This window comes from Felis catus, chromosome D3 (genome assembly GCF_018350175.1).
Source record: "Felis catus isolate Fca126 chromosome D3, F.catus_Fca126_mat1.0, whole genome shotgun sequence".
In the NCBI taxonomy this organism is placed as follows: Eukaryota; Metazoa; Chordata; class Mammalia; order Carnivora; family Felidae; genus Felis; species Felis catus.
Window position 1 is genome coordinate 55,659,622 of NC_058379.1, and position 17,543 is coordinate 55,677,164.

The 17,543-nt window shown below is 40.1% G+C and overlaps 1 protein-coding gene across 6 annotated transcripts in view; it reads right to left on the minus strand.

Annotated features, from left to right (window-relative positions):
- NOL4 (nucleolar protein 4) overlaps positions 1-15,918 on the minus strand; it is a 426,082-nt gene extending 410,164 nt beyond the window's left edge. For 5 of the 6 annotated variants that reach the window (XM_003995114.6, XM_003995112.6, XM_045042058.1 and 2 more), the window contains exon 1: positions 14,558-15,918. In XM_003995114.6, coding sequence (XP_003995163.2) covers positions 14,558-14,821 — 264 coding nt within the window. In that variant the 5' untranslated portion in view covers positions 14,822-15,918. Of the gene's footprint in view, positions 1-13,590; positions 13,701-14,557 lie in introns of those variants that run through there. The other variant, XM_019815138.3, reaches the window with a different exon arrangement.
- Positions 15,919-17,543: the final 1,625 nt, after the last annotated feature.

Consider the following 17,543-nt stretch of genomic DNA (forward strand, 5'->3'; position numbering starts at 1 on the left):
TCTACCCACACTCACAAAGGGAGGGGATTAAACTAGTGTGAGGGTCATTTGGAAGTCATCTCAGAATCCTGCCTATCACAGTGTACAAAAATTAAAGGATAACAGGGAAGATTCACAGTGGCAGAGACAGGCAGGTGGGTATAAAATCAATGAAGTATGAGCAAGATTTAAAATACTGCTTTAAAGCATAACGGCCATTTTAATAAATATTTGAAACATTAGCTTGACTTTGAAAAGGCCTGAGCCTGAATAAGTATTCTTTTTTTTTTTTAAAGATTTTTAAGTAACCTCTATACCCAACATGTGCTTGAATTCATGGACCCTGAGATCAAGAGTTACATGCTTTCCCAACTGAGCCAGTTAGGTGCCTCTTGAGTAAGTATTCTATACAGAATGTTCCAGTTGGGTTTTTAGAAGGATTTCTCTGGGAAGTCTTTATAACTGTGGAGACAGTAACAACTAAAAGATGAACAATCATTTCTCCTCAACTCCAAGAGCAAAGAAACAAAAAATCCTGTTTATTATAAGATGGCTTGATTCATATTCCTCTTAGTGCCTTTAAATTTTTTCTTACATTTCATAATTTCTATTTTTAACATTTTATTGGACTTGTCTGAGATTTGTACAGCCTGATTCAATTATACATAATTCGATTATAACATCAGGTTACTAAATTTTAATCACAAACTGCTTGATACTTTGAATACTTATATAATCTGTAACTATAACATTTCAAACAGTGTGGCGAGTCAAAGGAACTATTTAGCCTCTGTTTTACTCATCTGATATATATTCCACAATATAAACTGCTGAAAGACATCAAGTCTCTACCTATAAGACCTAAATCATGACATCCCTGCTCAAACACTTTTGGGAGCTGTCATTCCCTATAGAATGAAGTCCAAACATTTTAACATGACAATAGGGGTGTCCCATAATTTTGCCCCAGCCTAATTTCCCAACTTCATCTTTCATCATACCCTACACTTCAACTATTCTTGGCTGTGCACCATCCCCTAAACGTGCCTTTGATGAAACAACCTCTCCCATCATACCAACACCAAACATATACCATTGTTTTGTGGATGTCAAGGATTTGTACAGCTAAGATATTATTTTTATGTTGTGTTGGTTAAGTACAGAGGCACCCTTTGTAATAAAAAAGGTGATAATTTAGTTGAAGGGTAAGCTCTTAAACACAATGTTCTACCGTGAGGCAAAATTGCACTATAGATTAATTATTTATAAATTGGTATATGCATACCCCAGGTGAAGAAGAAAATATTAAAACATATGCATTGAATTTTTTTTAATTTAGCTTTTAGATAGAGAGAGACAGAGTGCAAGCTGGAGTGGGGCAGGGAGAGGGAGACACAAAATCCGAAGCAGGTTCAAGGCTCTGAGCTGTCAGCACAAAGCTTGACGTGGGGCTTCAACTCACAAACCATGAGATCATGACCCAAGCTGAAGTTGGCTGCTTAACTGACTGAGCCACCCAGGCGGCCCAAAACTTTTGCGTATTTTAATCTCAGTACTATATATTTATATTTTTGAGTATTTTAATTATTATTGTGTTAATTATTGATACAGTAGTATATCTACATAATCTATAAAAATAAATATATATATCAAGGACATGTTCATTTTTTTAACAACTGGAGTGCATTATTGTAAAAGTCTGAAGATCATGTCAAGGACTCTGGAATCCAACTTAAATGGTTTCCACCTGAACTCTTCCATCTGAACACTCTGAAGTTATGTGACTTTAAAAAGTCACCTTAGGAGTACCTGACTGGCTGAGTCGGTTGAGTGTCCAACTCTTGATTTCAGCTCAGATTATGATCTCATAGTTCATGGGATGGAGGCCCGCATCCCTCTGCTCTGACTACAAGGAGCCTGCTTGGGATTCTTTCTCTCTTTCTCTCTCTCTCTCTCTCTCTCTCTCTCTCTCTCTCTCTCTCTCTCTCCCCCCATCCCCACTCATGTGAGTATGCACATGCTCTCTCAAAATAAACATTAGAAAATAATACAATAAAAAGTCATCTTAAACCACAATTTTCTCAAGTGTGTAATAAAAAGCATTAACGACCATCGGACTATTGCCAACATTAAAGGGGATGGTATTTCCCTCAAAATGATTATCCCAATCCTTAACCTCTGGTAAGGACTCGATAAATGTGAGGCATTATTATTGTTATTAATGGTGATACATTCAATACTTGCATCGCCTAAGAAAGAAGCATGTCCACTGAAGACATCTAGATGAGGAGCAAAGTCACCAGTTTCCAGTCTTGAAGGGTGCTTACCCTTGTGCACTGCTGGTGGCACTACAAGATGGTGCAACTGCTATGGAAAACAGTATGACAGTTCCTCAAAAGAACTAAAAATAGAACTACTCCAGCAATCCCACTTGTGGGGTATCTAAAAAGAATTATAGATCTAAAAGAAAATATCTACAGGTAGTATCTATTACCTATAGATATAAAGATTATATATCCAAAAGAATTGAAAACAGGATCTTGAGGAATATTCCCACACCCATGTTCATAGCAGTACTACTCACAATAGCCAAGGGGTTGAAGGAACCCAAATGTCCATCAACAGATGAGTAGATGGAGAAAATGTGGTCTATACATAGAATGGCATGTTATTCAGCCTTAAAAAGGAAGGAAATCCTGCCATATACTATGACATGGATGGCTTCTAAGGACATTCTGCTAAGTGAAATAAGTCAATCACAAAAAGACAAATACTGTAGGATTCCACTTATAAGAGGTATCTAACGTAGTCGTATCCATAGAAACAGAAAGTAGAATGGTGGTTACCAGGGTCTAGAAGAAGGGAGAAAGGGGAGGAAATTGTTACTTAACGGGTACAGAGTTTCAGTTTTACAATATAGAAAGGTTCTGGACGTCTGTTGTATGATAATATGTCTGTAGTTAATACTTTTCTTTTTCTGTTTTCACTCATATGTGGAATTTGAGAAACATAACAGAAGACCATGGAGGGAGGGAAGTGGAAAAAAGTAGTTACAGAGAGGAAGGGAGGCAAACCATAAGAGACTCTTAAATACAAAGAACAAACTGAGGGTTGATGGGGGGGTGGGTGAGAGGGGAAAACTAGTGATGGGCATTGAGGAGGGCATTTGTTGGGTTGAGCACTGGGCATTGTATGTAAGCGATGAACCTTGGGAATCTACTCCTGAAGCCAAGAGCACACTGTATACACTGCACGTCAGCTAATTTAACAATCAACTGTATTTTTTTAAAAAAATATTTTTGAAAGAGAGAGAGCATGAGTGGGGGAGGGACAGAGAGAGAGGGGACAAAGGATCCCAAGCAGACTCTTCACTGAAAGCTGAGAGCCCAATGCAGGGCTCAAACTCACAAACGGTGAAATCATGACCTGAGACAAAGTCGAACGCCAACTGACTGAGCCACCCAGATGCCCCTGTACTTAATATTTTCAACTGTACAATTAAAAATGGTTATAATTGGGGCACCTGGGTGGCTCAGTCAGTTAAGCATCTGACTTCAGCTCAGGTCATGATCTCACAGCTCATGAGTTCGAGCCCCACGTCAGGCTCTGTGCTGACAGCTCAGAGCCTAGAGCCTGCTTCCAATTCTACGTGTGTCTCTCTCTCTGTCCTTCCTCACTCCTGCTGCTCTGTCTCTCTGTCCCTGTCTCTCTCTCTCTCAAAAATAAATAAATATTTTAAAAAAATTTTAATGGTTATGATTAATTTTTTGTTATGTGTTTTTACACGAATTTTAATTAATTAATTAATTACATTTAGTGAAAAGAGCATCCAATTTAGCTATGAAACTAGCTACTGTATGATGGTAAATAAGAACGTCCCATCATGTGGTGTTGGTCTAGGAAGTTTTTCATTTATTCCATTTATACTGAGCACTAAGGATATATCACACATTATTCAAGCACTGGAGATCAAATCCCTTCCTTCAAAGGTTTTTGGGAAAATTACCAAATTATTATGCAATGGTTATATTGTTTGGTATGGTATGGTAAGAATATGATAGATTCAAGAGATATTAAGTTCACAGAGTTAATAGTATTCTGTTGAGTACCAACTATGAAAGGGGAGGAAAAGGGGGAAATAAAAAATGTCCCATTGATTTTTGCCTTTGGATAGATAAGTTGTATTGCCGTGCATGCAGAAAATTAATTTAAAAAGAAAAAGCAAAAGAAAAGATGAACAAAATTAATAAACTTACAGCAAGATTCATCAAGAAAAAGAAAGACGGGGCCAATAAAATCAGAAATGAAAAAAGAAGTTATAACAGATATCACAGAAATACAAAAAATATGAGACTATTATGAACAATTATAGAACAAATAATTAGAAAACCTAAAAGAAATGAATAAATTCCTAGAAACATATACTCTTTCAAGATTGAATCAGGAAGAAACAGAAAATCTCAACAGAGTGGTTACTGGTAATGAAGATGAATCAGTAATCACAAAACTCCCAACAAACACAAGGCAAGCACCATACAGCTGCAGAGGTGAATTCTACCAAACATTTAAAGAAAAGTTAATACCTATCCTTCTCAAACTCCAAAAATGAAAGAGGAAAGAATGTTTGCAAGCTCATTCTATGAGGCCAGCGTTACCCTGGTGTACCAACCAGACAGACACAAAAAGGAAAAGTATAGGCCAATATCCCTATGAAGACAGACCCAAAAATCTGTAACAAACCAAATCCAATAATACATTTAAAAGATCATGCACCATGATCAAGTGGGATTTATTCCAGGGATGCAAATCTGCAAAATCAATCAACATGATATATACCACATTAATAAAATTAAGGATAAAAATCATGTGATTATCACAAGAGATGCAGAAAAGCATTTAACAAAATTCAACATCCATTTATGATAAAAATTCTCAACAAAGTAGGTAAAGAGGGAACATGCCTCAAAATAATAAAGGCCATATATGACAACTCAAAACCTGAAAGCTTTTCCTCTAAGATCAGGAACAAGAGAAGAATGCCCACTCTCACCACTTTTATTCAGTACAGTACTGGAAGTCCTCACCACAGCAATTAAATAAGAAAAATAAATAAAAGGCATCCAAACTAGAAAAAAAAATAGAAGAGGGGGCGTCCAGGTGGCCCAGTTAGTTACACATCCAACTCTTGATCTCAGCTCAGGTCATGATCTCAGAGTTTGTAAGTTCGAGCCCCATGTTGGGCTCTGTGCTGATGGTGCATAGCCTGTTTGGGATGCCGTCTCTCCTTCTCTCTGCCCTTTCCTGGCTTGTGTGCATTCTCTCTCTCAATATAAGTAAATAAACCTTAAAAAATTAGAAAAAAAAAAAAGCAAAACATCAGTATTGTTAAGTACTGTTAAGATGTCCATACTACCCAAAGCAATCTAGAGATTCAAAGCAATAGTTATCAAACTACCAATGGTGTTTTTCAAAGAACTAGAATAAATAATCCTAAAATTTGTACGGAACCAGGAAAGACTCTAAAGAGCTAAAGCAATATTGAGAAAAAGAAAACTGGAGGTATCACTCTCTTAGATTTCAAACTATACTATAAAACTATAGCAATCCAATCAGATGATACTGGCATAAGAACAGACACATAGATCAGTGGAACAGAACAGAGATCCTAGAAGTAAACTCATGCTTCTATGGTCAGTTAATCTACAACAAAGGAGACAAGCATACACAATGGGGAAAAAATAGTCTCTTCAATAAATGGTGTTTGGAAAACCGGACAGCTACATGGGAAAGAATGAAAGCGGACCACTTTCTTACACCATACACAAAAATAAACTCAAAATGGATTAAAGACTTAAATCTAAGCCCTGAAACCAGAAAACTCCTAGAAGAAAACAAAAGCAGTAAGTTTTTTGACATTTACCTTTTACAAAAGTAAAAAGAAACAAATGGGACTACATCAAACTAAAAAGCCTTTTTTTTTTTTTAACGTTTATTCATTTTTGAGACAGAGAGAGACAGAGCATGAACGGAGAAGGTCAGAGAGAGAGGGAGACACAGAATCCGAAACAGGCCCCACCCAGGCTCCGAGCTGTCAGCACAGAGCCAGACGCGGGGCTCAAACTCACGGACCGCGAGATCATGACCTGAGCCGAAGTCAGCTGCCCAACAGACTGAGCCACCCAGGCGCCCCAGAAAAAAAAGCCTTTTGACAGCAAAGAAAACCATCAACAAAACAAAAAGGCAATCTACTAAATGGGAGAAGATATTTGCAAATGACATTTCTGATAAGAGGCTGACACTTAAAATATATAAAGAACTCATAAAACTCAGTATTGACAAAACAAAATCCAATTAAAAATCATCAGGGAAATATAAATCAAAACCACAATGATAGACCACCTCACACCTGTTGGAAAGGCAAGTATCAAAAAGGCAAGAAATAACAAGTGTTGACAAGGATGTGGAGAAATGGGAAGGCTTATGTGCCATAGGTAGAAATGTAAATTGTGCAGCCGCTATGGAAAACAATGTAGAGGTTCCTCAAAAAAAAGTAAAAATAGAAATACCATAGGATCCCATAATCCAGCAATTCCACCTCTAGGTATTTATTAAAAAAAAAAAAAACACCTATTTGAAAAGATGCATGCATCCCTCTGGTTCATCACAGCATTATTTACAATAGCCAAGGTATGGAAGCAACCCGAATGTCCATTGATAGATAAGTGGATAAAGAAGATGTAGCTATAAATATACAATATAACTCAGCCATAAAAAAGAATAAAATCTTGGCTGCTTGTGCCGACATGGATGGGCCTAAAACATATTTGCTGAGTAAAATATGTCAGAGAAAGACAAATACTGTATGATTTCACTTCTATGTGGAACCCCAAAAACAAAACAATTGAGGAAACAAAAAAGAAAGAGACTCAGATACAGAAAACAAACTGATGGTTGACAGAGGAGAGGGAGATAGGGAGATGGATGAAAAGGACAAGGGGATTAAGAGGGACAAACTTCCAGTTAGAAGATAAATAAGACATGGGAACATAGTGTCCAGAACAGTCAATAATATTGTAACAACTTTGTATGCTGACAGGTAAGTACACACTGTGATCATTTTATGATGTACGTAAATATCAAATCATTATGTTGTACACCTAAAACTACAATGATATTGTCTGTCAATTATTACTCAATTGAAAAAAAAAAGATAATCCTTAAAAAAGAGGTAGGGATTACAACAAATATTCATGCTTTCATTTATTCAATACGGTTTTTAAAGGAGCATTTGCTGTGCACCAAATAATGGACATAAATGGCACAATGACTCTAATGAAATATAGACAGGAAGCGGGGGTGGGGGTGGGGGTGGGGAGGGAATATATTCCCAGGAAAATTATCATAAAAAGGAGCCTCTACATTTTTCAGAGTGTCCATTGGATGATTCATAGGCAAGCTATTATTTTAGTGCTTTCAATTTCTAAACAAAGGAGAGAAATACAGGTACTTTTTTTAAGCAGGAGAAAATGTACCATTTGTCACATTTCTGCTGTTCTCTAAATTCACAATGTAATGTTAAATGCTATACTCAGTTATAAAATAGAAAGGCAAAATAGTAAATGCTTCTTTTTCGTAAAACTTTACTGTATTAGCTTAGGGAAATTATAAAATTGTATTGAATTTACCATTTTTTTTCTGTTCCTCTTCCAATGTACAGTGCTAATAACTTTTTCTAAGTCTTTCAAATTATTGCATGGCTTCAAATCATTTTAATTTCTATTTGCCACCCTGAAATTATAATGAATGATTTATGAACTGTCATTTATTCTGGGAACCAAATATGTCATTTGGTTCACTATTTTAATGCTTAGCTGGATTCAGTTGAATAATAGGATATATTTCAGCACAATTATTAAAAATGAGAATACAAAAGAAAAAAGGTATCAGCTTGGAAGACCTAGGATGAAGGAATGGAGAGAAGAAAAAGTCATTTGGGGTTATGTTCAGTTTGAGGTGCTTTGGGATATCCTGGTAGAAACAACCAGTAGAAATCGTGAAAATTCAGATCTGAACCTCAGAAGATAATGCATTAAGTCACCAAAACAAACGCAACTGAAGTCATGGACATGAATGTAATTACTCAGTGGAAAAAGGAATTCAAAACATATCCCAGTGAAATTATTTGATTTCAAGGATAAAGAAGTAAACAATCCATGAAATTTGGAAAAAATAGGGTTGCCTTAGGATTTTATGGAACAAACACATTATCAACCATGTTCTGGTGGTAAAAGTAAAATAAAGAAATCACTTAGTCAAGTTGTTCTTTAGTTACGAAGGCAAAAGGCAAATATTTTTAATTGCATACAAACCTCAAAGAATAGAACACATATTCCTTTCCTTAGAAAAAGAAAAATGACCAGGAATTGTAGCCAACCAAGTGATGAATCCAATCAAAGAATTCAGAAAAAAAAAAAAAAAAAGGTCAAAGAATAAGTAAGTATTTAAATATACCAAAGGAAAAACAATTGTGAGAACCAAATTATATACTATAACAAAACCTTAAAAATAAAACCAAACATAGTATATGATATAATGAACATAACACAATAAAATATATAATTACAATAAATGTAACATTAGATGTAATAAATACAGGCAATATAATAAATGTAACAAAACAGAAGAACAGTGAAATAGGCTCACTCTTCACCTACCATTGGAGAAAGTCAATAAGAATGAAATTGAAATCTGTTGTTGAAAAAAATGAATGGAATTCAATCTCTTAATGTTTTCTATTAACTTCAGGAAAAACAACTCTGAGAAGCATTTATTAATTAGCAACTTTTTTAATTTTATGTTTTTATTTTTCTTTTGTTACATTTTGATGTTTTATGCTTCTTACTTAAATTAGCATACAATTATCATCCCAGTTTTGGAAAATTATTTCTGGGTGTCCATATCAATCAGTGTATCAATCACTATATCTAATCTTCTTTTGGTATATATGTTTAGACAGACATCTATAATGATGCTCATAATTAGCTAATGGTGGTTAAATCTGAATGGAGGGATTTAATGTGACTTAAAATTTCTTTCCCTTTCACTTAGGTTTTTTTAAATATTGAAAATGTATCACTTTTACAAAATAGTCATTTTTATTTTTTTTAAATAAATATCTGAATAAATATACATTCATACAGATGTATTTTAACTCCTTGTGGCAGTATAATTTTGAGTTGATAACATATACCTAATTATAATTACATCATGGTGTCCTTGCTTTCTTGGTAATACTTAGAAGAGCTTCTGTTTTGTTTGTTTTTTTTTTTAGCATTTACTATGTGCCAGACAGAGACTACATATGCTATATGCTTATGAATTATTATTAACTCTTATCCAAAAGTAGTTAGACAAGTATTATTAGTGGCATTTACAAAGAGGAAACAGTGTCGTTAGTCAAGACACTTCTGCTTACTTGCAGCTATGGTAAATCTTGAATCGGGATTTAAATCTTGCTCTAAAATCTATACCCTGCCCACTATGCCATGTTTCCTGCCATGTATTGCTGTTCATGACGTTTATCTTATTATCCCAGAACTATCAAAAATGAATGTAATCTAAAACACAGCAGATTCATTTTATCTTGTATAAATAAAGTGTTGTATAAATACAACAGCTATTAATGAAAGGTCTTTATAGTCTTGACAGGAGATTGAAATTCTCAGAAGTTCTGCCATATCTCTGTATTTGCTTCTTCATCTTTCCTCTATACTATGCATGAAGTCTAGAGTGTAAAATCTTGAGAAGTAGAATCTCAGCTGGTTAGGAGGGTTGTTGAGGGAAAATAAATGAGTGCTGAGTCTTGCCCCTCTTCCCCCACCCACTATACTTACTAACAAGACAAGGAAGAACCAATGGAAAAGTCAAGAACTGGTATTTTAGGAAATATGTGTGGGATAGTCTTCATATATTAACAGAGTCTGATTTCCTCCATAAATTCAAGGGAATTATCTCTACAAGCCCTTGTCCCTAAATACACATGCCAAATTGGCCTCTTATAAGGGTATACCCACTATTCTTGACAGCCTTAATTGGCACTGTGCTAGCGTTTTGATGTAGATGAGTTATTCCTCACAATTCTCAAGGAACCACTAAAGTCAGCTTATAAGCCACATTGCTGAGACTCGTACTTGGGATCTATTTGACCCCCAAAGACCTCTGCTATAGAGTTCTCCAAAATACCGGAATATAGAGAAAAATGCATTGGTTATCAACAGCAATGCCTGTCTTGAAAGTATAGGAGATAAGCAAAACTTTGTTTATATCTTAATTACTATTATTATGATTTGTCTGTGTCAGAGATATAAAGTATCCTAATGTGTGGCTAGCATTCAGTTTTGTTTTCTGGAATTTCTGTAGCAAATTTCAGATCAAGGCCTAATATGCATGATGTGTGCCTCACGAGTGAAGTTAGGCCTGATGGCAATGTATATGAACTCCTTATGAGGAATTATTTCCTTCGCTCTTGATAGAGCATAGAGAATTTGTAACCAAAACCACAGAGAACTAAGAAAGCAGTAACTATTCATAAACCAGTCCATGAATATTCATTCTAATCACTATGTACTAATCAATTAGTATACACAGTAAGAACAAAATGAAATCTGAGTCTACAGATTGCAGAACTGAATACATCATCATTTTTAAATGACATAACTAAAGATAATACATTTTCCTTTCTGGATGAAAATTCATTTTATGTTCCCTAGTGGACTACATACACAGAAGGCAAAAATTGGACCTAAGTGTCCATTCCTACATATACATATACATATACATATCCCACGTACTCACATAATTGCATATTCATTGCTTTGTTTGCTTAAGACTGAAAAACAAATAAAATTGTGAGTTTGCCAAATTGCCTGTTTTAAACAATGTGGCAGGCCTCTAAAATATACACAATAATGCATTCATCCAATACGAATAGAAAAATAATGAATTTTCTGGTTATTTCCTAAGTTTATCTTTCATACTACCAAGTGGTATCTATAATGTGTTTTGGTAGTTTGAATTACAAGTCGATGTTTCAACTAATTGTGGCCAAAACCAAAACGTCAACCAGGATGGAAAGCTTCTAAAAACAAACTGAACTGAAACTACCAAAAATGTAAAACAGAATAACCAAAGTAACACTAATTTAAAATGATCACTGATGAAACATATTTTATAGTCAACGTCAGACCTTTGCCATATTTTTTTTCAGAACTGTTTTAAGTTATTCACTTCACTCATTTAAATTTATGATATCTTTAACGAAAGAACACATAAAAATAATGACAGTGGTGTGAACAAAACTTAGATGCAATGCTCAACAAACTGCACGTGCGCGTATATACACGTGTGTGCACGTGCATGCAGGCACACACGCAGATCCTCCTCCAGACCTAAAATGGCTGAGTTGCAGGATGTTGTTGCTTGGCGACCAAACAGTATCTCCTCAGCCACAGAGTAATCTCAACAGTGATAGATATGCCCCCCTCAGCTTTGGGCATGGCCAGGACAAATATTAAAGGGCATGTTTATCTTTCTAGTATCCTACATTTTCATTTGAAGTCTGTTGTCACTTGCTTGATTTTGTCATCAATTAAATTTAGATTTTAGGGGAAAGAGTATTTGCAAAGCTACAGGTATTCGTTTAAGAAAAGAGGTAGAACCAAGCTTCTTTCAGACTGAAAGCTAGTCCTGTTTCTATTAAGTCTATGTGCTGTGTCTACTCTGTTCTGGTACGACCTCCCAGTTGCGATCAGTCTCCCTTTCTTTCATTAAACACAAGCAGTTAATTAGCCCCAGCCTGTCCTCTTCCCTTCTGTCTGTCCCTTTTCAAGGTAGTAATGATGTCTAATTACCAGCAGCAGTGGGTTACTGCAACATCAGGCGCAAATCTCTCTCGCTGACAGCAAAGCTAGCCGCAAACCCTCAAACCTCAAACAGCTAGAATGATTCTTCCGTCTACTTGAAAATACCAAAAACAGTACTTTATTTCAGCCAAGATATGCCTTTGACTTTAAAATATATATATTTTTTTGTCTTTCTGGTGATTGTACTCCTGCTACTACAAGGAAAAACTCATTCTTAAGGAAGAAATAATTTGAGATGCGGAGAAACACATGATAAAAGGGGAACCTTTTATTTATTTTTTAACTTGTTGAAATGATGATTGGCTGTCTTTCAGGGAAGGCGGAGCCTATAATTCTATGAGAGGAGCAGCATAAAATTTTCATAAAGAGCAACAGAAGAGTTCATGAATTAAAAACCTCTTCAACATTTCAAAACAGGCTTGAATGAAGAGCAAAGCCCTTAAATACTACTACATGGAAACCACTATCTAAGAATATCACCTGATGAATTACATTTTCTCCCATAAATATATGAAATCTTTACTGAAAAGAGAAATATGTGTTACTTTAGTATTCACCCTGAAGTTGTTTTTCTGTTAGATGTCTTAGCAATAATTCTTTATCAACTCTGCAAAAATTTTTGAATGAAAATATCGGTATCTGAACATGTGAATTCTGATTTGAATTACTGGCATCCATATTTATCTTACTGCCTCTACAGCCATTACACAATTTATGTTATTTACAACTTTTTGTTAATGTTTTAAAAGGGCACATCTGTTTATACATATAGTGGATATACCCAAAGTATAAATTGGACCAATTCATACAGGGTGTAAACTATCTGACAGGTAAATGCAGGAACCTGACTTTAATGTAAAAGGAATGAAAAACAAACCTCCCAGCTAGCAATTGTTATGAAAAACATATAGAATATGATTAAATATTTAGGTAAATATACTTTAAATTATTATTTTATTTATTCAATTAGCCCAGTGTTCCCCTAAAGGAGAATACATTCTCATGTTTTGAATTCTCATTTACTTTGTCTAACAATAAGTTATTTTTAAAAATCAGGTTAAGTTACTCCTGATACAAATGAATCAAAGCACTTAATTCTCTACAACAGACTTCTGCTCATCCAGATGTAAATAAACCTCAGTTCTAATCCAGACCCAGCTAGTTCTCATTATTTAGTAAAGCAAGACAGTAATCTCACCATTGTCTTTAGCAATGCCACGTTCAAAGAGAAGGCTGTGTTTGTAGATCTACCTCCCAGAAAATTCCAACAACAGTACTTTTTGGGAAAAAAACAGAACTTTTATGTGTGTTTCTGTTTCACCTTTATTTCCGTTTCCCGTTTTCCACATACATTCCAAAACAAACACACTTCCTTCAAACTACCCCTAACGAATCTCAGAAAACCACTAACTGGTTTTCCAAACCTAAAAGAGCGCTCCAAATAATCCTCTGAAAAACCTTCCATGCACAGATTTCCAATTGCATATACCTCCGTTTCAGACAGAAGAATAGCTTGCAAGACATCTCCTTTCTAGCATCCTCCAGGAACACTGCACGGGAAAGGGTTGCCAGTATGGGGGGTGGGGGAGCGGGTGGAACAGGAGCAAATGCTCAAGAAACCCCAAAGCCAGGCAAAAATGCAAAGGATGCCAGGTACCCTCCCCCACCCCTACTCCAGGCGAGTACCCACCGTTCCATGACGGAGAAAGAGGTCTTATGGATCTGATCTGCAATCCTACTTGGAGCCCACAGTTCCCATCTTCTTAAAAAGGCAATCGACGCTGCTGCCGCTCGCCAGCCTCACAGCCTTCTGCCCTGTACACCAGGCTCTCAGTGCCCAGCACCTTGCTGCGCCTGGGCTTAGAGCTTCGTGGCCCTGAGACTAGAGCTATCCCAGAATGAGGAGCAAACACATGTACCATTTGATTGCGCCCAAACCCATGTCTCTTTGTTGTTCATCATGTAGCGGCGGCTTTATTTGTGAAAGGGGGAAGTGAGGAAGGGAATGGGGGGCGGGGAGGAGGAATCTCCCGGACCTCATCCACAATCTAAATAGTCGTGGCAAGATCTCTGGGAGTGCTCAAGGCGATCGGATAGCCCTGCGTCTCCCGGGCGGCGGTCTAACAATAAAACCGGATAGTGTCGGGGGGCGGGGGAGGGGGGAACCCCACATCTCTGACCAGCGCCACAATCGGGCTTTGTGCCAGTTAGGAGACACTGTAGACGATCGATCAGAATCGTCTATTATCAGAGCGTGCGTCTGGGGTTCCAGCGTGGCCTTTATGCTTGGTGGCAAAAGCGGGACACGCGCCAGGCGCCCAGCGAAGGACACGGGACAATGGCCCGACCCGAGGACGCTGGAGGCCGCCCGACCCGGGGATGGAAGCTCCAGGAGCGGGTTCAGGAGCCTGGGAGGCGAGGAGGGCGGCGAGCTCTGGTGGTGCGCTGCCGCTTTAAAATAAAGGACCACAAAGACTCCACCGTGGGGGAAACGCGCCTGGCTCATGCGAGTGGGGACGACTTGGGGAGGGGGGCTGAGAAAGGTGGGGGGCACACGAGCCAACGGTGGCTCACGGCTCCCCCTTTCTCCCCCCTCTCTCTCCCCTCCCCGCCGGCTGCTCCCGCAGACAAATAACAGAGGAAGGGGAGTCACTCACCGTGGTCTTGACCGGCACGTAAAGCACTTGCTTGGCGCAGCCGCCGCCCCCGCGGACCTCGTCCGGCTGGCCCAGCTGGAAGCCCTTCGATTTGACCCAGAATTTAAATTTGGCGTTGTCCGTGGAGCTCGACTCGGAGCCGTTGAGGAGCTGGACGATCCGCTCGTATTTCTTACGGGTCACCGTCTTGGTCTTGCCTGAGTCCCCGTAAGTCCTGAGGCACCAGTCCTGGAACTGGCGGTACATGTCGCGCTCGCTCTCCATGTTCCCCGCTCCCGGTCGCTGGCTGGATGCTCCCAGCGCACTTCGCACCTGTTCACCCCGGGCTCATGAAAAATGCGGCCCCGGCCACGATGTAGGGACGCGAGGTCCCGGCCGCCGCCGGAGCCTGCCTCGGGTGGGGGGAGGAACGGGGAGAGGGGAGGAGGGTCCGGTTGGGCACCAGCAATCAATGCCCCGTGCTACCAAGTCTCTGGTTCATTCGTAATTGCAACGGATGTCTCGGACGCTGTTCTCGGACGCTTTTCTCGTCCTCTTAGTGATGGGTCTCTTTAATATTGTGTGATTAGGACCATCCCAACAGCATCTGGCCCAGAGGAGCTGGGTTTTAAATAATTAAAATCCCATTCCTTGGTTTATTAAAAATCCCAATATTGACTTGGGGTGGTCCCTGGACGCTTCACCCCGGGGCTGTGTCCGGGGCAAGGCAGGTGGAGCGCCGCGCCGCCTCCCAGCGCGCGCCCCAGAAGCTTCCCTGGCCGCTGGCCCCACCGTGCAGGAGCGAGGGCTGAGCTTCTCTCGAAAGCAGCCGCCCGGCCGAGCGCCTGTGAGCCCCGAAGGGCACCCGGGTCCCCGGGCTCTCCTTCCTCCAGGGTCCCGTTACGCTTCGACCTTCCCTGCGTGGGGCGTTAAGGGACTAGAAAGAGAGAAAGTTCTTACCTGTCATGTTGTTAAGCCTATCAAATCCTGCTACACAGGAAATCATTAAGGTATATTTTTTTAATGGTTTAAAATGTCATTTCTTCATATGCATTTAGGCTAAATTCCAATCCTGCAGGTAGGTTCCAGGAGTTAAGTCCCAGAATTAGCAAAACATTCGTGGATATTTGGCCATAGTTCTATAGGAAAGGCTGTGATACCCCAAACAGATAGCCGCTCCAGGGGGATGTGGGTAAACGAAGGCAGGCCGCGGGCGGCGGGTCTCCCGGATAATGACGGGGTCCCCAGACAGGACTCCTCTGGTTTCTGCTGGACTGGGTACAAGGCATAGAAGTAAGTTTATAATACAGATGCTTAAAACCCTTTGCATGAAATTAAAATAGACCGAGAAATTATTTTCCCCTTGCTTGGTTACAGTTTGCAGTTCACACAGGAGGTTTCGTATGTCTATTTTCCCCCTGCCACGTCATGGACACCCCTCCACCGCTCAGAGTAGCCAAATATGAGTTCCTCTGGACGATTTTCTCAAGCAAATGAAATCGGCGGCTTCTCCATTCAGGATTTCCACCCGTTGGTTACAGAGCTGGAAATAGGGGAGTTCCCATCCTCCTCGCGCTGCGTGCGATTGCGGCCGCTCCTCTTTATTCTACTCTCTGCGGAGGCCCGCGCCCGTCCCGGGAGGCGCCTCTGCCCGGAAGGCGGCCCGACCAGTGCCCCGCGCCTGGTCCGCGTCCTAGCCCACCTTCGCCCCTCGTCGTCGTCTCCCAGACGAAAGCCCCGAATGGGAACGCTGAGTGTTTGTACCCACTGCGCCGCAGCTGGTCCCGGCACTTGCAAAATGGTCAGTGGCTCCTGCTCGGCCAGGCTGAGTGCGTGCGTGTGTGTGAGCAAGGGAGCGAGGGTGTGCGGTGTGCGGGGGGGGTGGGGGGGGTGCGCTGTGTGTGCGCGCGTCTCCGGGAAGGTCTCGCGGCGGCTGGAGCCGGGACTGACAGCCCGGGCGGAGCGCGAGCAGCTCCACACACTAAACCTCTCGCCTCTCCCCTCACCCCTACCCCTCCCACTCCCCTCTCCTCCCACCCCCCCCCCTCCCTGGCCTCTTCCAAGCTCTCTGATTGGCCAATGGGACAAAAGTTTCTGTGGAGACGGCTGGGCGCTGACGTCACGGGCAGAATTGTCCCATTTAGGGATCCCGGGGGCAGTGCGCATGCTGCAGGCTGCAGGTTAGAGGCAGGAGGAGGTAGCAGCGGGCGCGGCGGCAGCCAGGTGGCGGAAAGGAGCACTCAGCATCCAGGTGGGGGGACGACTCCAGCAGGGTTTCCATGGAGATTCCTCTGGGTCTAGCCTAAAAACAGCAGATCAGCTGACACCATTAGCTCAGGACCTAATTACTGCTTATTGGAGCAACAAATGAGGGAGAGGGCCAGCTGCAAAGGAAGAGTTTTTATTCCCCCCCCCCCTCCCCGCCCCATCTCCTCCTTTCTCCCCTCGCAGTGGCTCTTGAGTCCCGGGTGAATTCTCATTAACTTGCAAGATTCCTGCAACAACAGCTACCCTTCTCCAGAGGCCACCCTGACTGCTTTTATTCTTTTTATTTCTTTATTTTGTATTTTTAAAAATGCTAAAACAAATCCGTTGTCCTGAGTCCTTGAATTTTTGCCCAGTAAATATTAGACCAGTAGAGCTCAGAGTCCACTAATACAGGTGACAAGTGGATCTAATATGGGGGGGGGGTGGCAGGAAGGAAAAAACACTTTAGGTATTTATCTTTAGGCCTTTCACATTTAAAAAAAAATTTAGTATCTTAAATAGATATGTGGACTAAGCAATCAGAAGCATATTTTGAATCACTCTCATAAGTGATATACCTCACAGGAACACTATTAAAAGTTTATCTAGTGGCATCAGAGATAGAGGGTAATTCCAAGTTGGGAGGTCTAGATTGCGTTGTATGTTAGTGAAATGTTTCCTAGAAGATTCTGGAAGTATAGTTGATCCTGGGATGGTCATTCATTCAAAAGTAAGCTGGTTCTATAGAGTTCACTTTTTC